Raw genomic sequence first — 24,682 nt, forward strand, 5'->3', positions numbered from 1 at the left:
TGAATCGACTCGCGAGTCGATGGGTGGACTCGACGAATCCTCGCTGAGGTTAGAAACCCTAAATCTCCGGGCCTATGCTCTATTTAAGGGACCTTATAGCACTTATTTGCGGCTACCAGTCCAGAGAGAGAAACCCTAGAGAACTTGAGCGAGTTGTGAGAGAAAGAGAGAGAGAGAGAGATCTATTTTGATCCTTTTTGTTGTGGCTTTTAAAGAAGAAGGTGTTTCAAGCAAGAGAAGGTCAAGGGGATTGTGATTCTATGGTTTTCAAGCTTTAGTCTTCATTTTTGAGGTAGTAAATCGATCCCTTCTTCTGTTTTGTGCAAGATCCTTGAATCTAGGGTTTTCTCTACCCATTTATTGGCTTGAATTGATGCATATGTTGTCCCTTTGAGTGTTAGACTCTGGATCTAGACCTTTAGGGGTCCAGAGAGCATTATCTATCCTGCTTTATGTTGTTCCATGGAGGAAATGAACCTAGCATGCCATTTTAGAAGCCATTTCACCAAAAGAAGCCTTGGGTGCATCGCATGAGTGTCAAGATTTGACCTTTACGTGATTATTGGACATGGGGAAGTCAGATCTATAGGTTAGAGAAGCAAATCTGACCTCAGAAGGTCGTTTGGGTGATTGTCATGAAAGGAACTCGCCGAGTCCATAAGGGGACTCGACGAGTGGAGTCGGGTTGCCCCGCGACTCGTGACTAGTAGTAGCCCGTCGAGTAGAAGGTTCACTCGACGAGTGAAGTGAGGGTTAAAAAGATCCAGAGGAAACGCTTGGACTCGCCGAGTCTCCTATGTGCACTCGACGAGTCTGGTAAAAGTTTGACTGTTGACTTTCGTTGACTTTTAGGGTTGAGTCAACACTTGGACTTTTGGACCATTAGAAGGGTAAAATGGTCTTTTAGCCTTTTGAGAGAACAGTGGAGCGGACTAGTCTAGCTTGGAGAGCCGTTATTGATTTGAGATAATTGCTTATGTGTTTAGGCAGGGCTAGGTCATTGTTACAGGGTTCATGGATACATAGCATGTGAGTACTAGATAGTATACGAGGTGAGTCTTCTCACTTTACTTTACCTGGAGTGGTAACTATGTGTGATCGGAAGGTCTTATATGCTATGCGGAGTATGTGATATATGTTCTTATGTGATATGTATGTGTTATGCTATGTTAGGAGTATTATGATATGGACCAGAAGGTCAACAGTGTATGGACTGGAAGGTCAAGATGACGAGGACCGGAAGGTCATACAGGTAGGGTCGGAAGGTCTACCAGGGTTGGGACGAAAGTCCCCTGAGACACATGGATCGGAAGGTCCCATAGAGTTATAGCCTTGAGTGGCGTATATGTTGTATGTGGTATTTCGGGGAACTCACTAAGCATTTATGCTTACAGTGTTATGTGTTTCAAGTACTAGCGATGATCGCGGGAAGACGTCGGCATGATCCGTACACACTGGCAGAAGATTCATTTTATGATCTTGGGATATGTTTTTATCATGATGACATTTGTTAAACTTGAGATTTGAGAATATTGAATGAGTTTTATGTTATTTGAAAAATGAAAAATTGTTTTGAAAATTCACGTTGTTACATGTCGTTGCTGAAATTGAGGATCCATTCTTGCAGAAGTAATCTTCGGTAGTGATTGATGATGTCGATCCGATTACTGGTAGCTTTGACGATGACGGAGTGGAAAAAATGCAGCGGAGAAAATGGTGTGCGTGTTTGGATTTGAACGAAAAACTAATTTGGGAAAAGGGGAATAAATGGATCAGTGGTTAAGGGTAGGGTAGGTGGTGGGATAAATGTTCTCATCTTAGAAAATGTTCTCATTTGAACATAACTATATATAACTATGTATATATATATATATATATATATATATACATATACATATATATATATATATATATATATATATATATATATATATATATATATATGTAGCACCTGGTTCCTGGTATGTAAATCTTATTTGAGTATTTCCCATTTTAGCCTTGGACTCAGCATAGGTCCGACTCGCCGAGTAGGGACGAGACCCAGGACACGTTTAAGTTGGCAACTCGGCGAGTCCATATCCTGGACTCGGCGAGTCACCGCTGTTGGATGAAACCCTAAGTTTCAGGGGTTTGCACCCTATTTAAACCTCATATCCGCCCCTTACCAGTCCCCATTCACCCCCAGAGCTCCCAACCCTCGTCCTAAGCTTGTTCCTTGAGAGTTTGAGGCTCTTGTGTGTATTCTTGAAGGTTTTGAGGCAAGAAGGGGAAGAAGATCAAGAGGAAGGAGAGCCATCCAAGCATCATTGTGTTTTTCAGCTGTTTCATTGAGGTATATCTCATTTTCCCCCTGTTTCTATGCTTAAGATTTCATTTAAGACACTCTTGAGCAATTCCCCAAGCTTGTTTGTGCATAATGTTTTGTAATAAGTGGATTGGCCTTTAGATCTAGGCAAGATGGAGCTCCAGGAGCTCAGATCTGTTAGCTTTATGGACCCATGTGGATTGTTCATCCTAGATCTATCCTTTTGAGGCATTTTGAACCCTAAAATCCATATTGGTGAATATCTACACGTAAAGTTGGAAACTTTACGTGTGATTTGTGTCTTAGAAGCCTAGATCTATGAATGGCATGGACTGAAATCGAACAAATTGGTGTATTTAATGGATGCATGGCGACAACTCGGCGAGTCGTTCATGTGACTCGGCGAGTCTGCTCACGAGTCACCGAATTGGTCCCTTTATGCTGTATCGAGTTTGAGCGGTGAGTCACAGGGGGTGACTCGGTGAGTTGGAAGCTGAACTCACCCATGGTAGGACTCGGCGAGTCATGGCCTGGCTCGGTGAGTCCAAGGCAATCTTCATAGATCAAGAACAGACTCAGCGAGTTGTTCATACAACTCGACGAGTCTAAGCATGAGTGTTCATCGGATGAAGATGAACTCGACGAGTTGTTCATACAACTCGACGTGTAGGACGAAGAACTTCAATGTCAGTTTAGAAGAAGAACTCGTCGAGTCATAGCCTAACTCGACGAGTAGAATCAGGGACTCAGGACAATCGTCTGGATAGGGACTCGGCGAGTTGGAGAGCCAACTCGGCGAGTCGTGTCAACTGAAAGTTGACTCTGATTTTGACTTAGGGCTAGACCAGGGGTAAAATGGTCATTTTACCCAAATGACAGTTAGCAGTGTGTGATTGAGTATATATTGTGGGAATTGAAGTCAGAGGAGTTCCAGAGCAGTAGCAGCGGTCAGTCAGTTCCCGATCAGTTCAGCAGCTACTTTGAGGTGAGTTGCCTTCCAGTAGCGGTGGGTCTAAGGCCACAATGCCGGCCCACTAGTAGGAGAAGTGTGATTAGATGATTGTCTTTGTGATATTCATCTAGGGTTGCTAGACTATGTGTTATGTGGTAGTAGTAGGGGGTGAAAGAGTCCCCAGTATCCGGTCGAAAGGATCGAAGGGGAGGCCAGCACCCAGATATGCTAGGCAGTATCCTGTCAAAGGATCGAAGGGGAGGCCAGCACCCAGATATGCTAGGCAGTATCCAGTCGAAAGGACCGAAGGGGAGGCCAGCACCCAGATATGCTAGGCAGTATCCAGTCGAGAGGACTGAAGGGGTAGGTCGGGCACCCAGATATGCCTGACAAATTTACGTATGTTATGTGATTATGTGGTATGTGGTACAGTGGGGGAACTCACTAAGCTTTGTGCTTACGTTTTACAGTTTTGTTTTCAGGTACCTCTTCTTCGAAGGGGAAGGAGCTGGCGCGGTAGCGGCACATCATGCACACACTCTGGTTTCTGCATTTACGAGATTCACTGGGATTTGTACTCTGATATTTTGATGGGTTGTATGGTTTGGCTTTTAAACATGGTTTGCGTTGTGTTGTGGTTTGATCAAATAATGTTTTAATTATTAATGTTTTCTAAAGTAAGGTTTAAAACGAAATTTTTGGACGTGAAAATTGGGTCGTTACAAGTTGGTATCAGAGCCTTGGTTTGAGGGATTCGGACTCACCTTCGGGGGTGTTTGAACTCAAATCGAGGGATTAAAAGATTTTTTTTTTAAAAAAGGGGATGTTTTCTAAATGGAGAAAAGAGTTTAAGAAAGAACAAAAGTGTGTGTGATGTGCGCGACCGGCCGAGCTCAAGTAAATATTCTCCAAAGTACCCGTACAAGTTTATAATTATGTTTATCAGTTTTTTTAGAACGACATGCTAGAATACGACTAAGGATCTAGGAATGATGCCTTATGTGCCTGCCTTATGTGTTCCACCAATATGAGAATTGCATGCTAGAATAGAGTAGATAGCAGTAAGGTAGCCTGTTAGGGGGTGCCTGGTAGTATGAGTTAGCATGGTGTGCTAGTCCCGTTTCTCTCCATGAGAGTGGAATTGCTTGACGTTGTTTCCCTCGTCTGAATGTTGCTTGCTTCGTGCTACGTGGGACTCCGAATAATGGGAATTAGTCGTTAGGCGAATACGTCACATCATATGTGGTCAGAGTTGAATAATCTTAGAGTACCGGATTTGATCCTACTGCGCAACTCTTGTTTGAGTCCAACCGTTGTAGGGACGAGTCGGGTACTCGAAGGATTATCTGAGTCTCGTCGCATGTGATGGTATTCGGGTGATGGCTAATTGGCATTACGAGGAGGCCTGCAGCAGCTGAGGACTGGATAGAGTAGAGCCGGAGATTTCCCTAGGGCGAGCCTGGGATGAGTATAGTAGTAACCAACCTTAGTGTAAGTAACCTGGTAGAATCGAGGCAGTCCTTGAAGAAGGTACGGATAGATGTGGAAGGTAGTATGGGCCCGTACTACTGAAAGCAGAGGATCCGTACCCGAACCGAGGAAGGCCAAGACCAGACCAGGGAACTTGTGAATAGCTGTGATCCCTCAGGAAGCATCAGTATATCTAATGATTGTTGTGATGTATTGTAGAATGGTGGTACTTCGATCGAGGCTGGTGGATGGCGGAGAGGGATCAGGTTCCGAGCCGGTAGATGAGGGGCTACGTGAGTTCATCGCGTCAGAGATCACCAGGGGTATCCTTGAGTCGACTCCCATTATCTTCGGGTCGATCAAGGAAGGGATCATGGAGTTGATGGAGGATCGCCTGTGGGCATTCAGGAGTGATTTGGCTTCTAGCCAGTCGGGGTCGCGCACACTATCCTTCAAGGACTTCAGGGGCAGTGGTGCGCCGGATTTCCATGGGGTAAAGGACCCCATTGCTGCCAGGCTACGGATTGCAGACATCGAGTCTGCACAGTTGACTAGCTTTTGCCCCGAGGGGTCGAAGGTGAGATATGCAGCAGGGTGTTTACGGGACCGAGCCCGGGATTGGTGGGAGTCAGTGGGTGACTCGTTCGGAGCCTCAGCTATCGAGACTATGACCTGGTCGGACTTTGTGACCAGGTTTAGGGCGGAGTTTGCACCGGCTGTCGAGCTTCAGCAGCTGGCCAGGGAGTTTCTGGATATGAGACAGACGATGGAGACTGTGGCGGAGATCACCACCAAGTTCCGGGAGAGGGCTTTGTTGGTGCCCCAGTATGCTAGTGACGAGGATATGAGGAGGACTCGTTATCACGATATGCTTCGAGCTGACATCCGGGAGCATGTTAGCTTTTCGGCTTGCCCTACCTTGGACTCTATGATTGCCAGGGCGAGGGAGAGGGAGATAAATTTGGAGCACATCCGGAAAGGGAAATTAGAGGAGGGACAGACAGGAGGGGCTTCAGGAAAGAAGCCCAAGGGATCAGATATAGGGCCGAAAGGCCAACAGGGACGGGGACGCTGGGCGTGCAGGATGGGATCCTCGAGCTGCTACAAGTGCGGCAAGTTTGGGCACATCAGCAGGGATTGCACTGCTCATGTAGCAGTTATTCAGACATCGGAGTTGCTGTGTTTCCACTGCAACCAGAGGGGCCACAAGAAGGCCAATTGCCCCCTGTTGACAGTTTCAGTGTAACGACCCAATTTTTACGTCCGAAAATTTCATTTTAAAATATTACTTTAGAAAACATTAATAAATAAAAACATTGTTTGATCACACCATAACACATCACAACCATGTTCTAAAAGGTCAAACCATACATCCCATCAAAATATCAGAGTACAATCCCAGTAAATCTCGTAAATGCGGAAACCGAAGAGTGTGTGTATGACGTGCCGCTACCGCACCGGCTCCTTCCCCTTCGGTGCAGAGGTAACTGAAAACAAAACTGTAAACGTAAGCACAAAGCTTAGTGAGTTCCCCCAACGTACCACATACCACACAAACACATAACATACGTACTGCCAGGCTATTCTAGGGTGCCTGACTACCCGGTACGGCCATTCTGGGGTGCCGACCTACCCATGCGGCCATTTTGGGGTGCCGTCTTACCCGTGTCAAGCCATTCTGGGGTGCTGACTACCCATGTCAAGCCATTCTGGGGTGCTGACTACCCATCGGTCCTAACAACCGATCCTCGGGGACTGGTCCCCTCCCGCTACCTCTATCGCATAACATAACAGACCAACATACAAGCATACCATCACATACAGTCAGATAATTCTGGGGTGTCTGACTACCCAGCGGTCCTAACAACCGAACTCTACTACTATTGCATATAACGTATCATGATAGCATATAACATAACAGGTAATAGCAAACCTAGATGATTTCACAAAGACAATCATCTATCATACGTCTCCTACTGGTGGGCCGACATTGTGGCCTTAGACCCACCGCTACTGGAAGGTAACTCACCTCAAAGTAGCTGCTGAACTGATCGGGAACTAACTGACTGCTGCTGCTCCGGGAGTCCTCCAGCTGCAACTCCCACAACATACTCAATCAAACACTGCTAACTGTCCTTTAGGTAAAATGACCATTTTACCCCCGGTCTAGCTCTAAGCCAATGCTAGAGTCAACTTTCAGTTGACCCGACTCGCCGAGTGGATCTCCACTCGCCGAGTCCCTAGCAAACTATTGTCCTGGGTCCCTGGTTCTACTCGTCGAGTTGGGCTATGACTCGACGAGTTCATCTTCTAACTGTCATTCAACTCCTTCATCCTACTCGCCGAGTTGTATGAACAACTCGTCGAGTTCATCTTCATCCGAAGAACACTTTATGCTAAGACTCGCCGAGTTGTATGAACAACTCGCCGAGTCTGTTCTTGATCTATGAAGATTGCCTTGGACTCGCCGAGTCAGGGCATTGACTCGCCGAGTCCTAACATGGGTGAGTTCAGCTCCCTACTCACCGAGTCACCCCCTGTGACTCACGGCTCAACTCGATACATCATGAAGGGACCAAATCGGTGACTCGTGACCATACTCGCCGAGTCGCCAATACGACTCGCCGAGTCGCCGCCATGCATCCACCAAATACACCGATTTACTCGATTTCAGTCCATGCCATTCATAGATCTGGACTTCTAGGACACAAATCACACGTAAAGTTTCCAACTTTACGTGTGGATATTCACTAATGTGGATTTTAGGGTGCAAAATGCCTCAAAAGGGTAGATCTAGGATGAACAAGCCACATGGGGCCATAAAGCTAACAGATCTGAGCTCCTGGAGCTCAATCTTGCCTAGATCTAAAGGTTAATCCACTTATTACGAAACATTAAGCACAAACAAGCTTGAAGAATTGCTCAAGAGTGTCTCAAATGGAATCTTAAGCATAGAAACAGGGGAAAAACGAGATATACCTCAAGGAAAATGTTGAAATGACACAAAGATGGCTGATCTCCTTCTCCTCTTCTTGATCTACTCCTCTTTCTCCTCAAAACGTTCAAGAACACACCAAGAACACTTCAATCTCTCAAGGAAATAAGGGAAAACGATGTTGGGGGAGTTCTGGGGGTGAATGGGGACGAGTTGGGGCGGAATGAGGGTTTAAATAGGGTGCAAACCCTTGAAACTTAGGGTTTCATCCAGCAGTGGTGACTCGCCGAGTCGCCTACTTAAACGTGTCCTGAGTCTCGTCCCTACTCGGCGAGTCGGACCTTATGACTCGCCGAGTCCAAGGCTAAAATAGGGCAATGCTCAAATAAAATTCACATACCGGAAACCAGGTGCTACAAATCTCCCCCACTTATTTTAGACTTCGTCCTCGAAGTCTGCTGCCCGGTACTGAAACAGCTCGGGGTAATGCTCCATCATCTCGTCCATCGGTTCCCAAGTCCATTCCGAACCCTTGCGGTGCTGCCATTGCACCTTTACTAGTTCTACCCTCTTATTTCTCAACGTCTTGGTCTTTCTGTCAAGTATTGCGATTGGGCGCTCAATGTAATTCAAGCTGTCATCAACCTGAATATCCTCCAACGGTACTACTGCTGAATCGTCCACCAGGCACTTCCGCAGCTGCGAAACATGGAAGGTGCTGTGGATGTGACTGAGCTCGGCTGGCAGATCCACCCTATACGCCACCTTACCCACCCGGGCTGCAACCCTGAACGGGCCGATGAACCTTGGGCCCAACTTGCCCCGCTTCCTGAATCGAATGACACCTTTCCAAGGCGACACTTTCAGGAGGACCATATCCCCGACTTGGAACTCCAAGTCGGATCGATGTCTATCGGCGTAGCTTTTCTGCCGACTCTGTGCAGTCTGAAGTCTGCTCCGAACCTGCTGGATCCTCTCGGTCGTCTCTAGCACCACCTCGGCGCTTCCCATGACTCTCTGGCCAACCTCCCCCCAACATATCGGGGTTCTGCACTACCGCCCATACAACATCTCGAACGGTGGTCGGTCAATGCTCGCGTGATAGCTGTTGTTGTAGGAGAACTCAGCCAAGGGAAGATAGGTATCCCAGCTACCACCGAAATCCAACACACACGCCCGCAACATGTCCTCCAAAGTCTGGATGGTCCGCTCACTCTGACCATCTGTCTGCGGGTGAAAGGCGGTGCTAAAATGCAGACGAGTGCCCAACTCGTCATAGAATTTCTTCCAAAATCTGGAAGTAAAACGCACATCTCTGTCCGAGATCACCGATACTGGCACCCCATGCCGTGCCACAATCTCCCTGATATAGATGTCGGCCAATTTTTCGGCCGATATGCTCTCCTGAATTGGAATAAAGTGAGCACTCTTGGTCAATCTATCCACGATGACCCAAATCGAATCCACTCCCCGTGCGGTCCTGGGAAGCTTTGTGATAAAATCCATTGTGACATCTTCCCATTTCCACAGTGGAATGTCCAACGGCTGCATCTTGCCATGCGGCCTCTGATGTTCGGCCTTGACCTTCCTGCAGGTCAAACACCGCTCGACGTACCATGCCACATCCCGCTTCATGCAAGGCCACCAATAATCCGGACGAAGATCCCTATACATCTTCCTCGCCCCGGGATGAATAGAAAATCGGGACTTGTGCGCCTCCTCCATCAAAATCTGACGCATGCCACCGTGATACGGCACCCACACCCTACGGTGTAATGTCAAAAGTCCTCTGCCATCATAATCAAAGGAGGAAACCTGACCCACCACACGCTCGCTCTTCTGATGCTCTTCCTTGATAGCCTCCTGTTGAGCCTCTCGAATCTGCTCCAACAGGGGAGTCAACACAGTCATCCTCAAACAGACGTCCCTAATCGGCACCGTCTTGCGGCTAAGCGCATTGGCCACCACATTGGCCTTCCCCGGGTGGTAAAGGATCTCGCAATCATAATCCTTCACCACGTCCAACCACCGCCGCTGCCTCATATTCAGATTCGGCTGGTCCATGAGGTACCTCAAACTCTTGTGGTCCGTGTAGATGGTACACCGAACCCCGTAGAGGTAATGCCGCCAAATCTTGAGGGCAAAGACCACCGCCCCCAACTCCAAATCGTGCGTCGGGTAATTTGCCTCGTGAGGCTTGAGCTGCCGCGAAGCGTAGGCAATGACATGCCCCCTCTGCATCAGAACTGCGCCCAACCCTGAAATGGACGCATCGCAGTAAACCACAAAATCCTCTACGCCCTCAGGCAGACCTAGGATCGGTGCCTCACACAATTTCTATCTCAGCATCTCAAACGCAGCCTGCTGCTCGGGTCCCCACCGAAAGACCACGGCTTTCTTCGTCAGTCGTGTCAGGGGTACGGCTATCTTGGAGAAATCTTGGATAAATCTCCGATAGTAGCCCGCCAATCCCAGGAAGCTCCGAATCTCGGATGGAGACTTCAAGACCTCCCATCTCATCACGGCCTCGACCTTGGCCGGATCAACCAGAATCCCGTTCTGGTTGACGAGGTGTCCAAGAAATTGCACCTCGCGCAACCAAAACTCACACTTGGAGAACTTGGCATACAAGCTCTCCCTCCTCTGGGTCTCCAATACCTCCCTCAGATGCTCCTCGTGTTCCTCCCGAGTCTTGGAATAGACCAAGATATCATCGATAAAGACTATCACAGACCGATCCAACATCGGTCTACACACGCGGTTCATGAGGTCCATGAACGCGGCAGGAGCATTGGTTAGCCCAAACGGCATCACCACGAACTCGTAATGACCATAGCGCGTCCGAAACGCAGTCTTCTGCATATCCTCCTCCCTGACCCTCATCTGATGATACCCCGAACGCAAGTCAATCTTGGAGAACCAAGATGCTCCCTGAAGCTGGTCAAATAGGTCGTCAATCCTCGGAAGCGGGTATCGGTTCTTCACCGTTACCTTGTTCAGCTCCCGATAATCTATACACATCCGATGCGACCCGTCCTTCTTTCTTACAAACAGAATCGGGGCTCCCCAGGGTGAACTGCTCGGCCGAATAAATCCCTTGTCCAGCAGCTGCGTAGACAACTCCTGCATCTCGGGAGGAGCCAACCGATATGGTGCTTTGGCTATCGGAGCCGCACCGGGAATGAGGTCAATCCTGAACTCCACCTGTCGCTCCGGAGGTATCCCAGGTAGTTCCTCCGGGAAAACATCAGCAAAATCTCGAACCACCGGGACCTCGCTCACGGTCGCCTTACCCGCCTCCCAGGTATCCATCACATACGCGACATAACCCGCTCATCCCTGCTGAAGGTAGCGCCTAGCCCTCGCTGCTGAACATACAGTGGGTCCACACTGCGGCCGCTCTCCATGAATCACTAACTCTCCCCCGCTTGGGGTCCTGACTCGCACTAGCTGCTGCGCGCAATCTATCACTGCCCCATTAGGGCTCAACCAATCCATACCAATAATCATCTTGTTCCCACGCAATGGAATGGGAACCAAGTCTACCAGGTAATGCTCCTCAAACAGTCGCAGAACACAATCTCGAAACACCATCGATGCTCGCACCGATCGATCGTCAGCAATCTCTACCTCTAATGGGCAATCTAACTCGCCTGAAGTCTCATGAAATCTCTTGCTAAGAGCAAGAGAAACGAACGATCGGGATGCACCCGAGTCGAACAATACCTGAATCGGGATGCCGTTCACATGGAACGATCCTAATACACATGTATACACACGGAGCACATATCAATATCATAACAACGTAAAATAAAAGATAGAAGGAAGGAATCATACCCGTCACCACATCGGGCGCGGCGCGTGCCTCCTCGGCAGTCAACTGAAATGCCCGACTCCTCACCACTGGAGCCTCTGCCTTGCCCTGACGGCCATCCGTGATCCGCAGGGTCGCTAGAGCTGGCGCCTTCACTGGCGCTGAAACTGTCAACATGGGGCAATTGGCCTTCTTGTGGCCCCTCTGGTTGTAGTGGAAACACAGCAACTCCGATGTCTGAATAACTGTCGCAGGAGCAGTGCAATCCCTGCTGATATGCCCAAACTTGCCGCACTTGTAGCAGCCTGACGATCCCATCCTGCACGCCCCCTCGTGCGGCCTGCCGCACCTCCTGCAACGGCTCGGTCCCGACTAGCCTTTCGGCCTCCCATCTGATCCCTTGGGCTTCTTCCTCGAAGCCCCTGCTGCCTGACTGTTCTCAAGTTTCCGTTTCCGGATGTGCTCCAAATCTATCTCTCTCTCCCTAGCCCTAGCAATCATGGAGTCCAGGGTAGGGCAAGCCGAAAAGCTAACATGCTCCTGAATGTCAGCTCGTAGCATATCATGGTAACGAGTCCTCCTCATATCCTCGTCACCTGCATACTGGGGCACCAATAAAGCCCTCTCACGAAACTTGGCGGTGATCTCCGCCACGGTCTCTGTCGTCTGCCTCATGTCTAGAAACTCCCTGGCCAGCTGCTGAAGCTCGACCGCTGGTGCAAACTCTGCCCTGAACCTAGCCACAAAGTCCGACCAGGTCATTGCCTCGATAGCCGAGGCTCCCAACGAGTCACCCACTGACTCCCACCAATCCCGGGCTCGGTCTCGTAAACACCCTGCGGCGTACCTCACCTTCGACCCCTCGGGGCAGAAGCTGGTCAACTGGGCGGACTCAATATCCGCAATCCACCGCCTGGCGACATTGGGGTCCTTCACCCCATGGAAATCCGGCGCACCACTGCCCCTGAAGTCCTTGAAGGACAGTGTGCGAGATCCCGACTGGCTAGAGGCCAAGTCGCTCTTGAATGCCCGTAGGCGATCCTCCATCAACTCCATGATCCCTCCCTTGATCGACCCAAAGATGATGGGGGTCGACTCAAGGATGCCCCTAGTGTTCTCCGACGTGATGAACTCACGTAGCCTCTCATCAATCGGCTTGGTGCCTGATCCCGAACCTGACCCCTCTCCTGACCCGCCATCTGTCGGTCTCGGTCGAAGTACCACCATTCTGCAAAACATCATAATAATCATTAGTGGTACTGCTACTTTCTGAGGGATCTCAACTACTTACAGGTTCCTTGGTCTCGTCTTGGCCTTCCTCGGCTCGGGTACGGATCCTCTGCTTTCAGTAGTACGGGCCCATACTACCTTCCACATCTATCCGTACCTTCTCCGAGGAATTCCTCGACTCCACCAGCTCCCCTTTACTACTGCTACTCTCTGTTATTCTCATCCTAGGCTTGCCCTAGGGAAAACTCAAGTTCAACACGACTGGTCCTCAGCTGCTGTAGGTCTCCTCATAATGCCAGTTAGCCACCACCTAAACACCATCACATGTGATGAGGATTAGATAATCCTTCAAGTAAAAGATCCGTCCCTACAACGGTTGGACTCAAACAAGAGCTGCGCAATAGGGCCAGTTCCAATACTTTGGGATTATTCAACCCTGATTACATGTGGTGTGACGTGTTTACCTAGTGGCTAACTCCCATTACTCAGAATCCACCAAGCACGAAGCAAGCAGCATTCGGATAAGGGAAAAACAGACTCAAACCAAAACTATTCTTATAACAAGAAACGACACTTAACATAGGATGCTAAGCTCATACTAGCAGGCATAACCTAATCAGGCTATCCTACTGCTGTCTACTCAATTCTAGCATGCAATATTCATAAAGCTGTAACACATAAGCAGGCACATAAGGCATCACTCCTAGATCCTTAGCCTATTCTAGCATGCAGTTCTACGTAAGCTGATAAACATAACATAAACTTGTATGGGTACTATGGGGAATACTTACTTGAGCTCGGCCGGTCGCGCACGTCACACACTTTGCTCTTTCTTATGACTCTTTTCCGGGTTTTAAAGAACAATTTATTTTGGAAAATCTTTCAATCCCTCGATTTGAGTCCAAACACTCCCGAAGGCGTGTCCGAATCCCTCAAACCAGGGCTCTGATACCAACTTGTAACGACCCAATTTTTACGTCCGAAAATTTCATTTTAAAATATTACTTTAGAAAACATTAATAAATAAAAACATTGTTTGATCACACCATAACACATCGCAACCACGTTCTAAAAGGTCAAACCATACATCCCATCAAAATATCAGAGTACAATCCCAGTAAATCTCGTAAATGTGGAAACCGAAGAGTGTGTGTATGACGTGCCGCTACCGCGCCGGCTCCTTCCCCTTCGGTGCAGAGGTACCCGAAAACAAAACTGTAAACGTAAGCACAAAGCTTAGTGAGTTCCCCCAACGTACCACATACCACACAAACACATAACATACGTACTGCCAGGCTATTCTGGGGTGCCTGACTACCCGGTACGGCCATTCTGGGGTGCCGACCTACCCATGCGGCCATTCTGGGGTGCCGTCTTACCCGTGTCAAGCCATTCTGGGGTGCTGACTACCCATGTCAAGCCATTCTGGGGTGCTGACTACCCATCGGTCCTAACAACCGATCCTCGGGGACTGGTCCCCTCCCGCTACCTCTATCGCATAACATAACAGACCAACATACAAGCATACCATCACATACAGTCAGATAATTCTGGGGTGTCTGACTACCCAGCGGTCCTAACAAGCGAAATCTACTACTATTGCATATAACGTATCATGATAGCATATAACATAACAGGTAATAGAAAACCTAGATGATTTCACAAAGACAATCATCTATCATACATCTCCTACTGGTGGGCCGGCATTGTGGCCTTAGACCCACCGCTACTGGAAGGTAACTCACCTCAAAGTAGCTGCTGAACTGATCGGGAACTAACTGACTGCTGCTGCTCCGGGAGTCCTCCGGCTACAATTCCCACAACATACTCAATCAAACACTGCTAACTGTCCTTTAGGTAAAATGACCATTTTACCCCCGGTCTAGCTCTAAGCCAATGCTAGAGTCAACTTTCAATTGACCCGACTCGCCGAGTGGATCTCCACTCGCCGAGTCCCTAGCAAACTATTGTTCTGGGTCCCTGGTTCTACTCGTCGAGTTGGGCTATGACTCGACGAGTTCATCTTCTAACTGTCATTCAACTCCTTCATCCTACTCGCCGAGTTGTATGAACAACTCGTCGAGTTCATCTTCATCCGAAGAACACTTTATGCTAAGACTCGCCGAGTTGTATGAACAACTCGCCGAGTCTGTTCTTGATCTATGAAGATTGCCTTGGACTCGCCGAGTCAGGGCATTGACTCGCCGAGTCCTAACATGGGTGAGTTCAGCTCCCTACTCACCGAGTCACCCCCTGTGACTCACGGCTCAACTCGATACATCATGAAGGGACCAAATCGGTGACTCGTGACCATACTCGTCGAGTCGCCAATACGACTCGCCGAGTCGCCGCCATGCATCCACCAAATACACCGATTTACTCGATTTCAGTCCATGCCATTCATAGATCTGGACTTCTAGGACACAAATCACACGTAAAGTTTCCAACTTTACGTGTGGATATTCACTAATGTGGATTTTAGGGTGCAAAATGCCTCAAAAGGGTAGATCTATGATGAACAAGCCACATGGGGCCATAAAGCTAACAGATCTGAGCTCCTGGAGCTCAATCTTGCCTAGATCTAAAGGTTAATCCACTTATTACGAAACATTAAGAACAAACAAGCTTGAAGAAATGCTCAAGAGTGTCTCAAATGGAATCTTAAGCATAGAAACAGGGGAAAAACGAGATATACCTCAAGGAAAATGTTGAAATGACACAAAGATGGCTGATCTCCTTCTCCTCTTCTTGATCTACTCCTCTTTCTCCTCAAAACCTTCAAGAACACACCAAGAACACTTCAATTTCTCAAGGAAATAAGGGAAAACGATGTTGGGGGAGTTCTGGGGGTGAATGGGGACGAGTTGGGGCGGAATGAGGGTTTAAATAGGGTGCAAACCCTTGAAACTTAGGGTTTCATCCAGCAGCGGTGACTCGCCGAGTCCAGGATATGGACTCGCCGAGTCGCCCACTTAAACGTGTCCTGAGTCTCGTCCCTACTCGGCGAGTCGGACCTTATGACTCGCCGAGTCCAAGGCTAAAATAGGGCAATGCTCAAATAAAATTCACATACCGGAAACCAGGTGCTACATTCAGCGCCGGTGAAGGCGCCAGCTCCAACGACCCTGCGGATCACAGATGGCCGACAGGGCAAGGCAGAGGCTCCGGTGGTGAGGAGCCGAGCATTCCAGCTGACTACCGAGGAGGCACGCGCCGCGCCCGATGTGGTGACGGGTATGATTCTTTCCTTCTATCTTTTGTTTTATGATGTTATGATATTGATATGTGCTCCTTGTGTGTGTATATATATATATATATATATATATATATATATATATATATATATATATATATATATATATGCATTAGGATCGTTCCATGTGAACGACATCCTAGTTCAGGTATTGTTCGACTCGGGTGCATCCCGATCGTTCGTTTCTTTTACGCTTAGCAAGAGGTTTCATGAGACTTCAGGTGAGTTAGATTGCCCGTTAGAGGTAGAGATTGCTGATGATCGATCGGTGCGAGCATCGATGGTGTTTCGAGATTGTGTTCTGCGACTGTTTGAGGAGCGTTACCTGGTGGACTTGGTTCCCATTCCATTGCATGGGAACAAGGTGATTATTGGCATGGATTGGTTGAGCCCTAATGGGGCGATGATAGACTGCGCGCAGCAGCTAGTGCGAGTCAGGACCCCGAGCGGGGGAGAGTTAGTGATTCATGGTGAAAGGCTGCAGTGTGGACCCACTGTGTGTTCAGCAGCAGGGCTAGGCGCTATCTTTAGCAGGGATGCGCAGGATATGTTGCGTATGTGATGGATACCCAGGAGGTGAGTAAAGCGATAGTGAGCGAGGTTCCGGTGGTTCGAGATTTTGCAGATGTTTTCCCGGAGGAGCTACCTGGGATACCTCCGGAGCGACAGGTGGAGTTCAGGATTGACCTTATCCCCGGTGCGGCTCCGATAGCCAAAGCACCGTATCGGTTGGCTCCTCCCGAGATGCAGGAGTTGTTTACGCAGCTGCAGGAGCTGCTAGACAAGGGATTCATTCGTCCGAGCAGTTCGCCTTGGGGAGCCCCGATCCTATTTGTGAAGAAGAAGGATGGGTCGCATCGGATGTGTATAGATTACCGGGAGTTGAACAAGGTGACGGTGAAGAACCGTTACCCACTCCCGAGGATTGATGACCTCTTTGACCAGCTTCAGGGAGCATCTTGGTTCTCCAAGATTGACTTGTGTTCGGGTTATCATCAGATGAGAGTCAGCGAGGAGGATACGCAGAAGACCGCGTTTCGGACACGTTATGGCCACTATGAGTTTGTGGTGATGCCGTTTGGGCTCACCAATGCTCCTGCCGCGTTCATGGATCTCATGAACCGTGTTTGCAGACCGATGTTGGATCGGTCTGTGATAGTCTTTATCGATGACATCTTGGTTTATTCCAAGACTCAGGAGGAGCATGAGGAGCATCTGAGGGAGGTGTTGGAGACCCTAAGGAGGGAGAGCTTGTATGCCAAGTTCTCCAAGTGTGAGTTCTGGTTGTGCGAGGTGTAATTTCTTGGGCACCTCGTCAACCAGAACGGGATTCTGGTCGATCCGGCCAAGGTCGAGGCCGTGATGAGATAGGAGGTTCCGAAGTCTCCATCCGAGATTTGGAGTTTCCTGGGATTAGCGGGCTACTATCGGAGATTTATCCAGGATTTCTCCAAGATAGCCGTACCCCTGATGCGGCTGAAGAAGAAAGCCATGGTCTTTCGGTGGGGACCCGAGCAGCAGGCTGCATTTGAGATGCTGAGACAGAGATTGTGTGAGGTGCCGATCCTAGCCCTGCCAGAGGGCGTAGAGGATTTTGTGGTTTACTGTGATGCGTCCATTTCAGGGTTGGGCGCAGTTCTGATGCAGAGGGGGCATGTCAATGCCTACGCTTCGAGGCAGCTCAAGCCTCACGAGGCGAACTACCCGACGCACGATTTGGAGTTGGGGGCTGTGGTCTTCGCCCTCAAGATTTGGCGACATTACCTCTACGGGGTTCGTTGTACCATTTACACAGACCACAAGAGTCTGAGGTATCTCATGGACCAGCCGAATCTGAACATGAGGCAGCGTCGGTGGTTGGATGTGGTGAAGGATTATGATTGCGAGATCCTTTACCACCCGGGGAAAGCCAACGTGGTGGCCGATGCGCTTAGTCGCAAGGCGGCGCCGATCAGGGACGTATGCATGAGGATGACCGTAGTGACTCCCCTATTGGAGCAAATTCGGGAGGCTCAACAGGAGGCTATCAAGGAGGAGCATCGGAAGAGCGAGCGCGTGGTGGGTCAGGTGTCCTCCTTTGATTATGATAGCTGGGGTCTATTGACACTCCACCATAGGGTGTGGGTGCCGTATCACGAGGGCGTCTGCCAGATTTTGATGGATGAGGCGCACAAGTCCCGATTCTCTATTCATCCCGGGGCGACGAAGATGTATAGGGATCTCCGTCTGGACTATTGGTGGCCCTGCATGAAGCGGGATGTGGCATGGTACGTTGAGCGGTGCTTGACCTGTAGGAAGGTCAAGGCCGAACATCAGAGACCGCATGGTAAGATGCAGCCATTGGACATTCCACTGTGGAAATGGGAAGATATCACCATGGATTTTATTACAAAGCTTCCTAGGATCGCGCGTGGAGTGGATTCGATTTGGGTCAACGTGGACCGACTGACCAAGAGTGCTCACTTTATTCCGATTCAGGAGAGCACATCGGCCGAGAAATTGGCCGATATCTATATCAGGGAGATCGTGGCGCGGCACGGGGTGCCGGTATCGGTGATCTCGAACAGGGATGTGCGTTTCACTTCCAGATTTTGGAAGAAGTTTCATGACGAGTTGGGCACTCGCTTGCATTTTAGCACCTCCTTTCACCCGCAGACGGATGGTCAGAGTGAGCGGACCATCCAGACTTTGGAGGACATGTTGCGGGCATGTGTGTTAGATTTCGGTGGTAGCTGGGATACCTATCTTCCCTTGGCTGAGTTCTCATACAACAACAGCTACCACGCGAGTATTGACCGACCACCATTCGAGATGTTGTACGGGTGGAGGTGCAGAACCCCGATATGCTGGGGTGAAGTTGGCTAGAGAGTCATGGGAAGCACCAAGGTGGTGCTCGAGACAACCGAAAGGATCCAGCAGGTTCGGAGCAGACTTCAGACTGCTCAGAGTCAGCAGAAAAGTTACGCCGACAAGCGTCGATCCGACTTGGAGTTTCAAGTCGGGGATATGGTTCTCCTGAAAGTGTCGCCTTGGAAAGGCGTCATTCGATTCAGGAAGCAGGGCAAGTTGGGCCCAAGATTCATCGGACCGTTCAGGGTTGTAGCCTGGGTGGGCAAGGTGGCGTATAGGCTGAATCTGCCAGCCGAGCTCAGTCAGATCCACAGCACTTTCCATGTTTCTCAGCTGCGGAAGTGCCTAGTGGACGATTCAGCGGTAGTACCGTTGGAAGATATTCAGGTTGATGACAACTTGAATTACATTGAGCGCCCAGTCACAATACTTGACAGGAAGTCGAAGGATTTGAGGAACAAGAGGGTAGAACTAGTGAAGGTGCAATGGCAGCACCGCAAGGGTTCAGAATGGACTTGGGAGCCGATGGACGAGATGATGGAGCATTACCTCGAGCTGTTTCAGGATCGAGCAGCAGACTTCGAGGACGAAGTCTAAAATAAGTGGGGGAGATTTGTAGCACCTGGTTCCTGGTATGTAAATCTTATTTGAGTATTTCCCATTTTAGTCTTGGACTCGGCGAGTCATAGGTCCGACTCACCGAGTAGGGACGAGACCCAGGACACGTTTAAGTTGGCGACTCGGCGAGTCCATATCCTGGACTCGGCGAGTCACCGCTGTTGGATGAAACCCTAAGTTTCAGGGGTTTGCACCCTATTTAAACCTCATATCCACCCCTTGCCAGCCCCCATTCACCCCTAGAGCTCCCAACCCTCGTCCTAAGATTGTTACTTGAGAGTTTGAGGCTCTTGTGTGTATTCTTGAAGGTTTTGAGGCAAGAAGGGGAAGAAGATCAAGAGGAAGGAGAGCCATCCAAGCATCATTGTGTTTTTCAGCTGTTTCATTGAGGTATATCCCATTTTCCCCCTGTTTCTATGCTTAAGATTTCATTTAAGACACTCTTGAGCAATTCCCCAAGCTTGTTTGTGCATAATGTTTTGTAATAAGTGGATTGGCCTTTAGATCTAGGCAAGATGGAGCTCCAGGAGCTCAGATCTGTTAGCTTTATGGACCCATGTGGCTTGTTCATCCTAGATCTACCCTTTTGAGGCATTTTGAACCCTAAAATCCATATTGATGAATATCTACACGTAAAGTTGGAAACTTTACGTGTGATTCGTGTCTTAGAAGCCAAGATCTATGAATGGCATGGACTGAAATCGAACAAATCGATGTATTTAATGGATGCATGGCGACGACTCGGCGAGTCGTTCATGTGACTCGGCGAGTCTGCTCGCGAGTCACCGAATTGGTCCCTTTATGCTGTATCGAGTTTGAGCAGTGAGTCACAGGGGGTGACTCGGTGAGTTGGAAGCTGAACTCACCCATGGTAGGACTCGACGAGTCATGGCCTGGCTCGGCGAGTCCAAGGCAATCTTCATAGATCAAGAACAGACTCGGCGAGTTGTTCATACAACTCGGCGAGTCTAAGCATGAGTGTTCATCGGATGAAGATGAACTCGACGAGTTGTTCATACAACTCGGCGAGTAGGATGAAGAACTTCAATGTCAGTTTAGAAGAAGAACTCGTCGAGTCATAGCCTAACTCGATGAGTAGAATCAGGGACTCAGGACAATCGTCTGGATAGGGACTCAGCGAGTTGCAGAGCCAACTCGGCGAGTCGGGTCAACTGAAAGTTGACTCGGATTTTGACTTAGGCCTAGACCAGGGGTAAAATGGTCATTTTACCCAAAGGACAGTTAGCAGTGTGTGATTGAGTATGTTGTGGGAATTGCAGTCGGAGGAGTTCCGGAGCAGCAGCAGCGGTCAGTCAGTTCCCGATCAGTTCAGCAGCTACTTTGAGATGAGTTGCCTTCGAGTAGCGGTGGGTCTAAGGCCACAATGCCGGCCCACTAGTAGGAGAAGTGTGATTAGATGATTGTCTTTGTGATATTCATCTAGGGTTGCTAGAATATGTGATATATGTGTTATGTGGTAGTAGTAGGGGGGTGAAATAGTCCCCAGTATCCGGTCGAAAGGACCGAAGGGGAGGCCAGCACCCAGATATGCTAGGCAGTATCCGGTCGAAAGGATCGAAGGGGAGGCCAACACCCGGATATGCTAGGCAGTATCCGGTCGAAAGGACCGAAGGGGAGGCCAGCACCCAGATATGCGAGGCAGTATCCGGTCGAGAGGACCGAAGGGGTAGGTCGGGCACCCAGATATGCCTGACAAATTTACGTATGTTATGTGATTATGTAGTATGTGGTACAGTGGGGGAACTCACTAAGCTTTGTGCTTACGTTTTACAGTTTTGTTTTCAGGTACCTCTTCTTCGAAGGGGAAGGAGCTGGCGCGGTAGTGGCACATCATGCACACACTCTGGTTTCCGCATTTACGAGATTCACTGGGATTTGTACTCTGATATTTTGATGGGTTGTATGGTTTGGCTTTTAAACATGGTTTGCGTTGTGTTGTGGTTTGATCAAACAATGTTTTAATTATTAATGTTTTCTAAAGTAAGGTTTAAACGAAATTTTTGGACGTGAAAATTGGGTCGTTACAATATATATATATATATATATATATATATATATATATATATATATATATATATATATATATATATATATATATATATATATATATATATATATAGGGTTAAGTTAAAATGAGAATACTATTTAATGTGAGAATGTGAGAACACTACTTTATGTTACTATTCTACTATGAATTTTGTATATACAACGATATGACATTATTCATCAATAAATATACGAACAATCACACATTAGTATTTACATTAAAATTTTGTATGTACAAATTTATGACATTATTCATCGCCGAATATATGAACAATCACATATTTAACATTCACATTAGAATTTACTAAATTACTATATATATATATATATATATATATATATATATATATATATATATATATATATATATATATATATATATATATATATGAAAAGTTTATAATAGAATAACAATATAAAATTGAATATATTCATATTATAATTACTACAATACTATACATATTAAATTCATAGTAGAATAGTAACATAAAGTAGTATTATCGCGTTGTCACATTAAATAGTGTTTTCATTTGAACTTAACCTTATATATATATATATATATATATATATATATATATATATATATGAATTTGCATGTTACATAAATTGTAGCTGTATGTTAACTACTTTTAAAAAACTAACAATACTTTAAAGCAAATGTAAAATAGGATACAAAAAGACGAGCCTATATAGAATACTAAAGGAAATTAGCCTCGTGATATAGTGATAATAAAATAAGTCATCTACAAAATTTTTATATTCTATTAAGTTGTTTAAAGGAGAATTGACCAAATAAAATATTAACGTTGTGGTCAGGGGTCTTCAAAAGTTCTTGGATTTATCATTGAAGTCTTCCAAAATTGGTTCTTTGTTGGTTTTATTCTCCTGTGTTTCAGTTTTTCCTTTTCTGTGTCTGCTTGTTACATATATGCTCTTTCGGTTTGTACTGTTGCTAGCTTCCATTTATTATTATTATTATTATTATTATTATTATTAATATTGTTGCATCTATTAATATTACAAGAGAAATAATTATTTTACATTGAAAATGTTTTGAAAATAACATGTCATCATCTCCCATAAAGTGTGATTAATTGGCTTTCTTTGACCATACATCTAAGCATAAAATTAAAATATTATATGGTAATTCGCACGTTCTGGAAGCAAGTGATAAGTAATTCCTTTCAACATGACTTCAGGCTACAATATAAACACCAAGGAATTTCACTCTTTCTAATTTGAATATACAAGACAATGCTTACCTAATAGATTAAGCTATACTTTCACGTTTTTTGAAAGGTAAATCTTTCACCCATCTCTTGATATCAGTCTCACTAAAATTAAGGATTATCTTCATGATCTGACTCATAAGTATCCATGAAGATCATTCTTTGAAAAGCTCAATATCGAGAGCTTCATAGTAGTAATCAACCCATATCATCAGTTCTTTCTTTCTTGATCAGTAAAGCAAAACTTACCCGATATATTTATGGCTGTATTTATTATCACAGGTTATCCTGGAGTTGAACATATTAAGCTCCGAAGCAGTAATGGATATGTCACCGGTTTGGTTATCAGAAATTGTACGCAACATACTTTCACTTCGCTTATCTTGATTTTATCAGGATACAAAATCTAATCTTGATGAATTTATTTTAACGGATTATGGATCTATATTGTAGGAAATCGAAAATACCGATCAGATTTGCAATCTTTATGAAACCATTAATAACTTCAGTGTTGATTCATTCTCCTCACAACACTATACAGAAAAGAACCAATCATCTCACTCTCAACATTGCGAAATCAAACTTCCGAAGGTAGAAGAGACGCACAGTAATATCACCAGACAATCTCTAACATTTGAGCCGATTCTTGCTACTAGTCTTCCGTCATCAAACACTTTTACCATTTCTTTTGGAGATCTAAAACCTAAAAAAGAAATCTTCCATCTTCATGATTCATTTGGGTACGAAGCTTCTGATGCCACAAAGTTTACCACCATCTCCAAGAATCCGGTTCAGACACAAGATCATGTTTTGGCAGAGAGGAAGAAAAGAGAAAGGTTGAATCAGCAGTTCATTTCTTTATCTGCCCTACTTCCTAACCCTAAGAAGGTACGTATGTGTTTATCTTTTTATTGAAACCTTAATTGCATTAAAAATTTATCCTTTTCAACTATTTCTCAAGTCTTTATGATCATATAGAAATCTAACAGTAATATTTTCAAGCTGTAGATGGACAAAGCATCTGTATTGGAAGATGCAAGTAATTACATAAAAGAACTTCAAAATCGGGTGAAGGAACTCGAGGGATTATCTCCTGATATTGAAGTTGTGATGAAAGGAAGAACCGTGTTTGTAAGAATCCAGTGTCAGAAAAAATGTTCTTCCTTGGTGAAAGCGTTAACGCAAATGCAGAAGCTTGGACTATCGATCATCAGTAGCTGTGCCATGCCTTTTGCTAAGTCCACCCTTCTAATCAATATTGTTGCTCAGGTGAAATTAATCATTTTGATCAAAATAAATGTCGATATTGCTGAAAGGTCATTTAGATTTTATAGAACTACCTGTTTTATGCCTCTAAAGATATTATATAGTGACTTTAATATTTAGTTGTGTTCTCTACATGAAAGTGCATCAATTTTGAAATTAAGTATTTCTGACGTTTCGTTACTTCTTTTCTTTGATCATTGTTTCTGCACGCATTCAAACGGAAGTTAGTATTTGCATCGACGTTTAATATGCTGTGCTCTTATCTTTAATTTATTGGCGCAGATTGAGGATGAATTTGGTGTTACATCAACCGAACTTGTAAAGCACCTGCAACTCGCTGTTGAACTTTGATGAAACCCAATTATACGTGTTAGTGTTTTGTATACTTAGCTATTAACCCATGTTGTATTTTTATGTAATGCATCGGCCCAAGGCTCTTTGTAATTTGTATATATACTTGTAATGTATCATTTTGGAAGGCAATCATGAGAATCATTAATTAAAAAACAAGGTATCCAGCCGTATCCATAATATATCTCCATCATATATTCCTATTCTCTCTTCTCTCTCTTGCTAGCGGAGGCTTCTTCCATAGGCCGAAACTCTAATGCCTTCCAAACACTTCTCGGCTTCTTGCCTTCTTCTTCTCATCTCTCATGCATGACTAAAAACCAAAACAAATTTACACACAAA

General features: G+C 46.5%; 1 protein-coding gene across 1 annotated transcript; it reads left to right on the forward strand.

The window, feature by feature from the left end:
* The first annotated feature begins 22,742 nt into the window (after nucleotides 1–22,742).
* LOC145039208 (transcription factor bHLH25-like) lies at nucleotides 22,743–24,420 on the forward strand. The gene is made up of 5 exons (XM_078987300.1): nucleotides 22,743–22,793; nucleotides 23,006–23,077; nucleotides 23,177–23,611; nucleotides 23,732–23,992; nucleotides 24,272–24,420. Exons 2-5 carry the CDS (start codon nucleotides 23,045–23,047, stop codon nucleotides 24,338–24,340), a joined length of 798 nt encoding a protein of 265 aa, XP_078843426.1. The 5' UTR covers nucleotides 22,743–22,793; nucleotides 23,006–23,044; the 3' UTR covers nucleotides 24,341–24,420.
* Nucleotides 24,421–24,682: the final 262 nt, after the last annotated feature.

This window comes from Lactuca saligna, chromosome 4, assembly GCF_052625555.1.
Source record: "Lactuca saligna cultivar CGN05327 chromosome 4, ASM5262555v1, whole genome shotgun sequence".
Classification (NCBI taxonomy): Eukaryota; Viridiplantae; Streptophyta; class Magnoliopsida; order Asterales; family Asteraceae; genus Lactuca; species Lactuca saligna.

Coding starts and splice junctions, on each gene's coding strand:
- LOC145039208 (XM_078987300.1), top strand. CDS start 23,045: ATGGATATGTCACCGGTTTGGTTATCAGAAATT. Junction 23,078..23,176: donor CGGTTTGGTTATCAGAAATT/GTACGCAACATA, acceptor TCTATATTGTAG/GAAATCGAAAATACCGATCA. Junction 23,612..23,731: donor TACTTCCTAACCCTAAGAAG/GTACGTATGTGT, acceptor TTCAAGCTGTAG/ATGGACAAAGCATCTGTATT.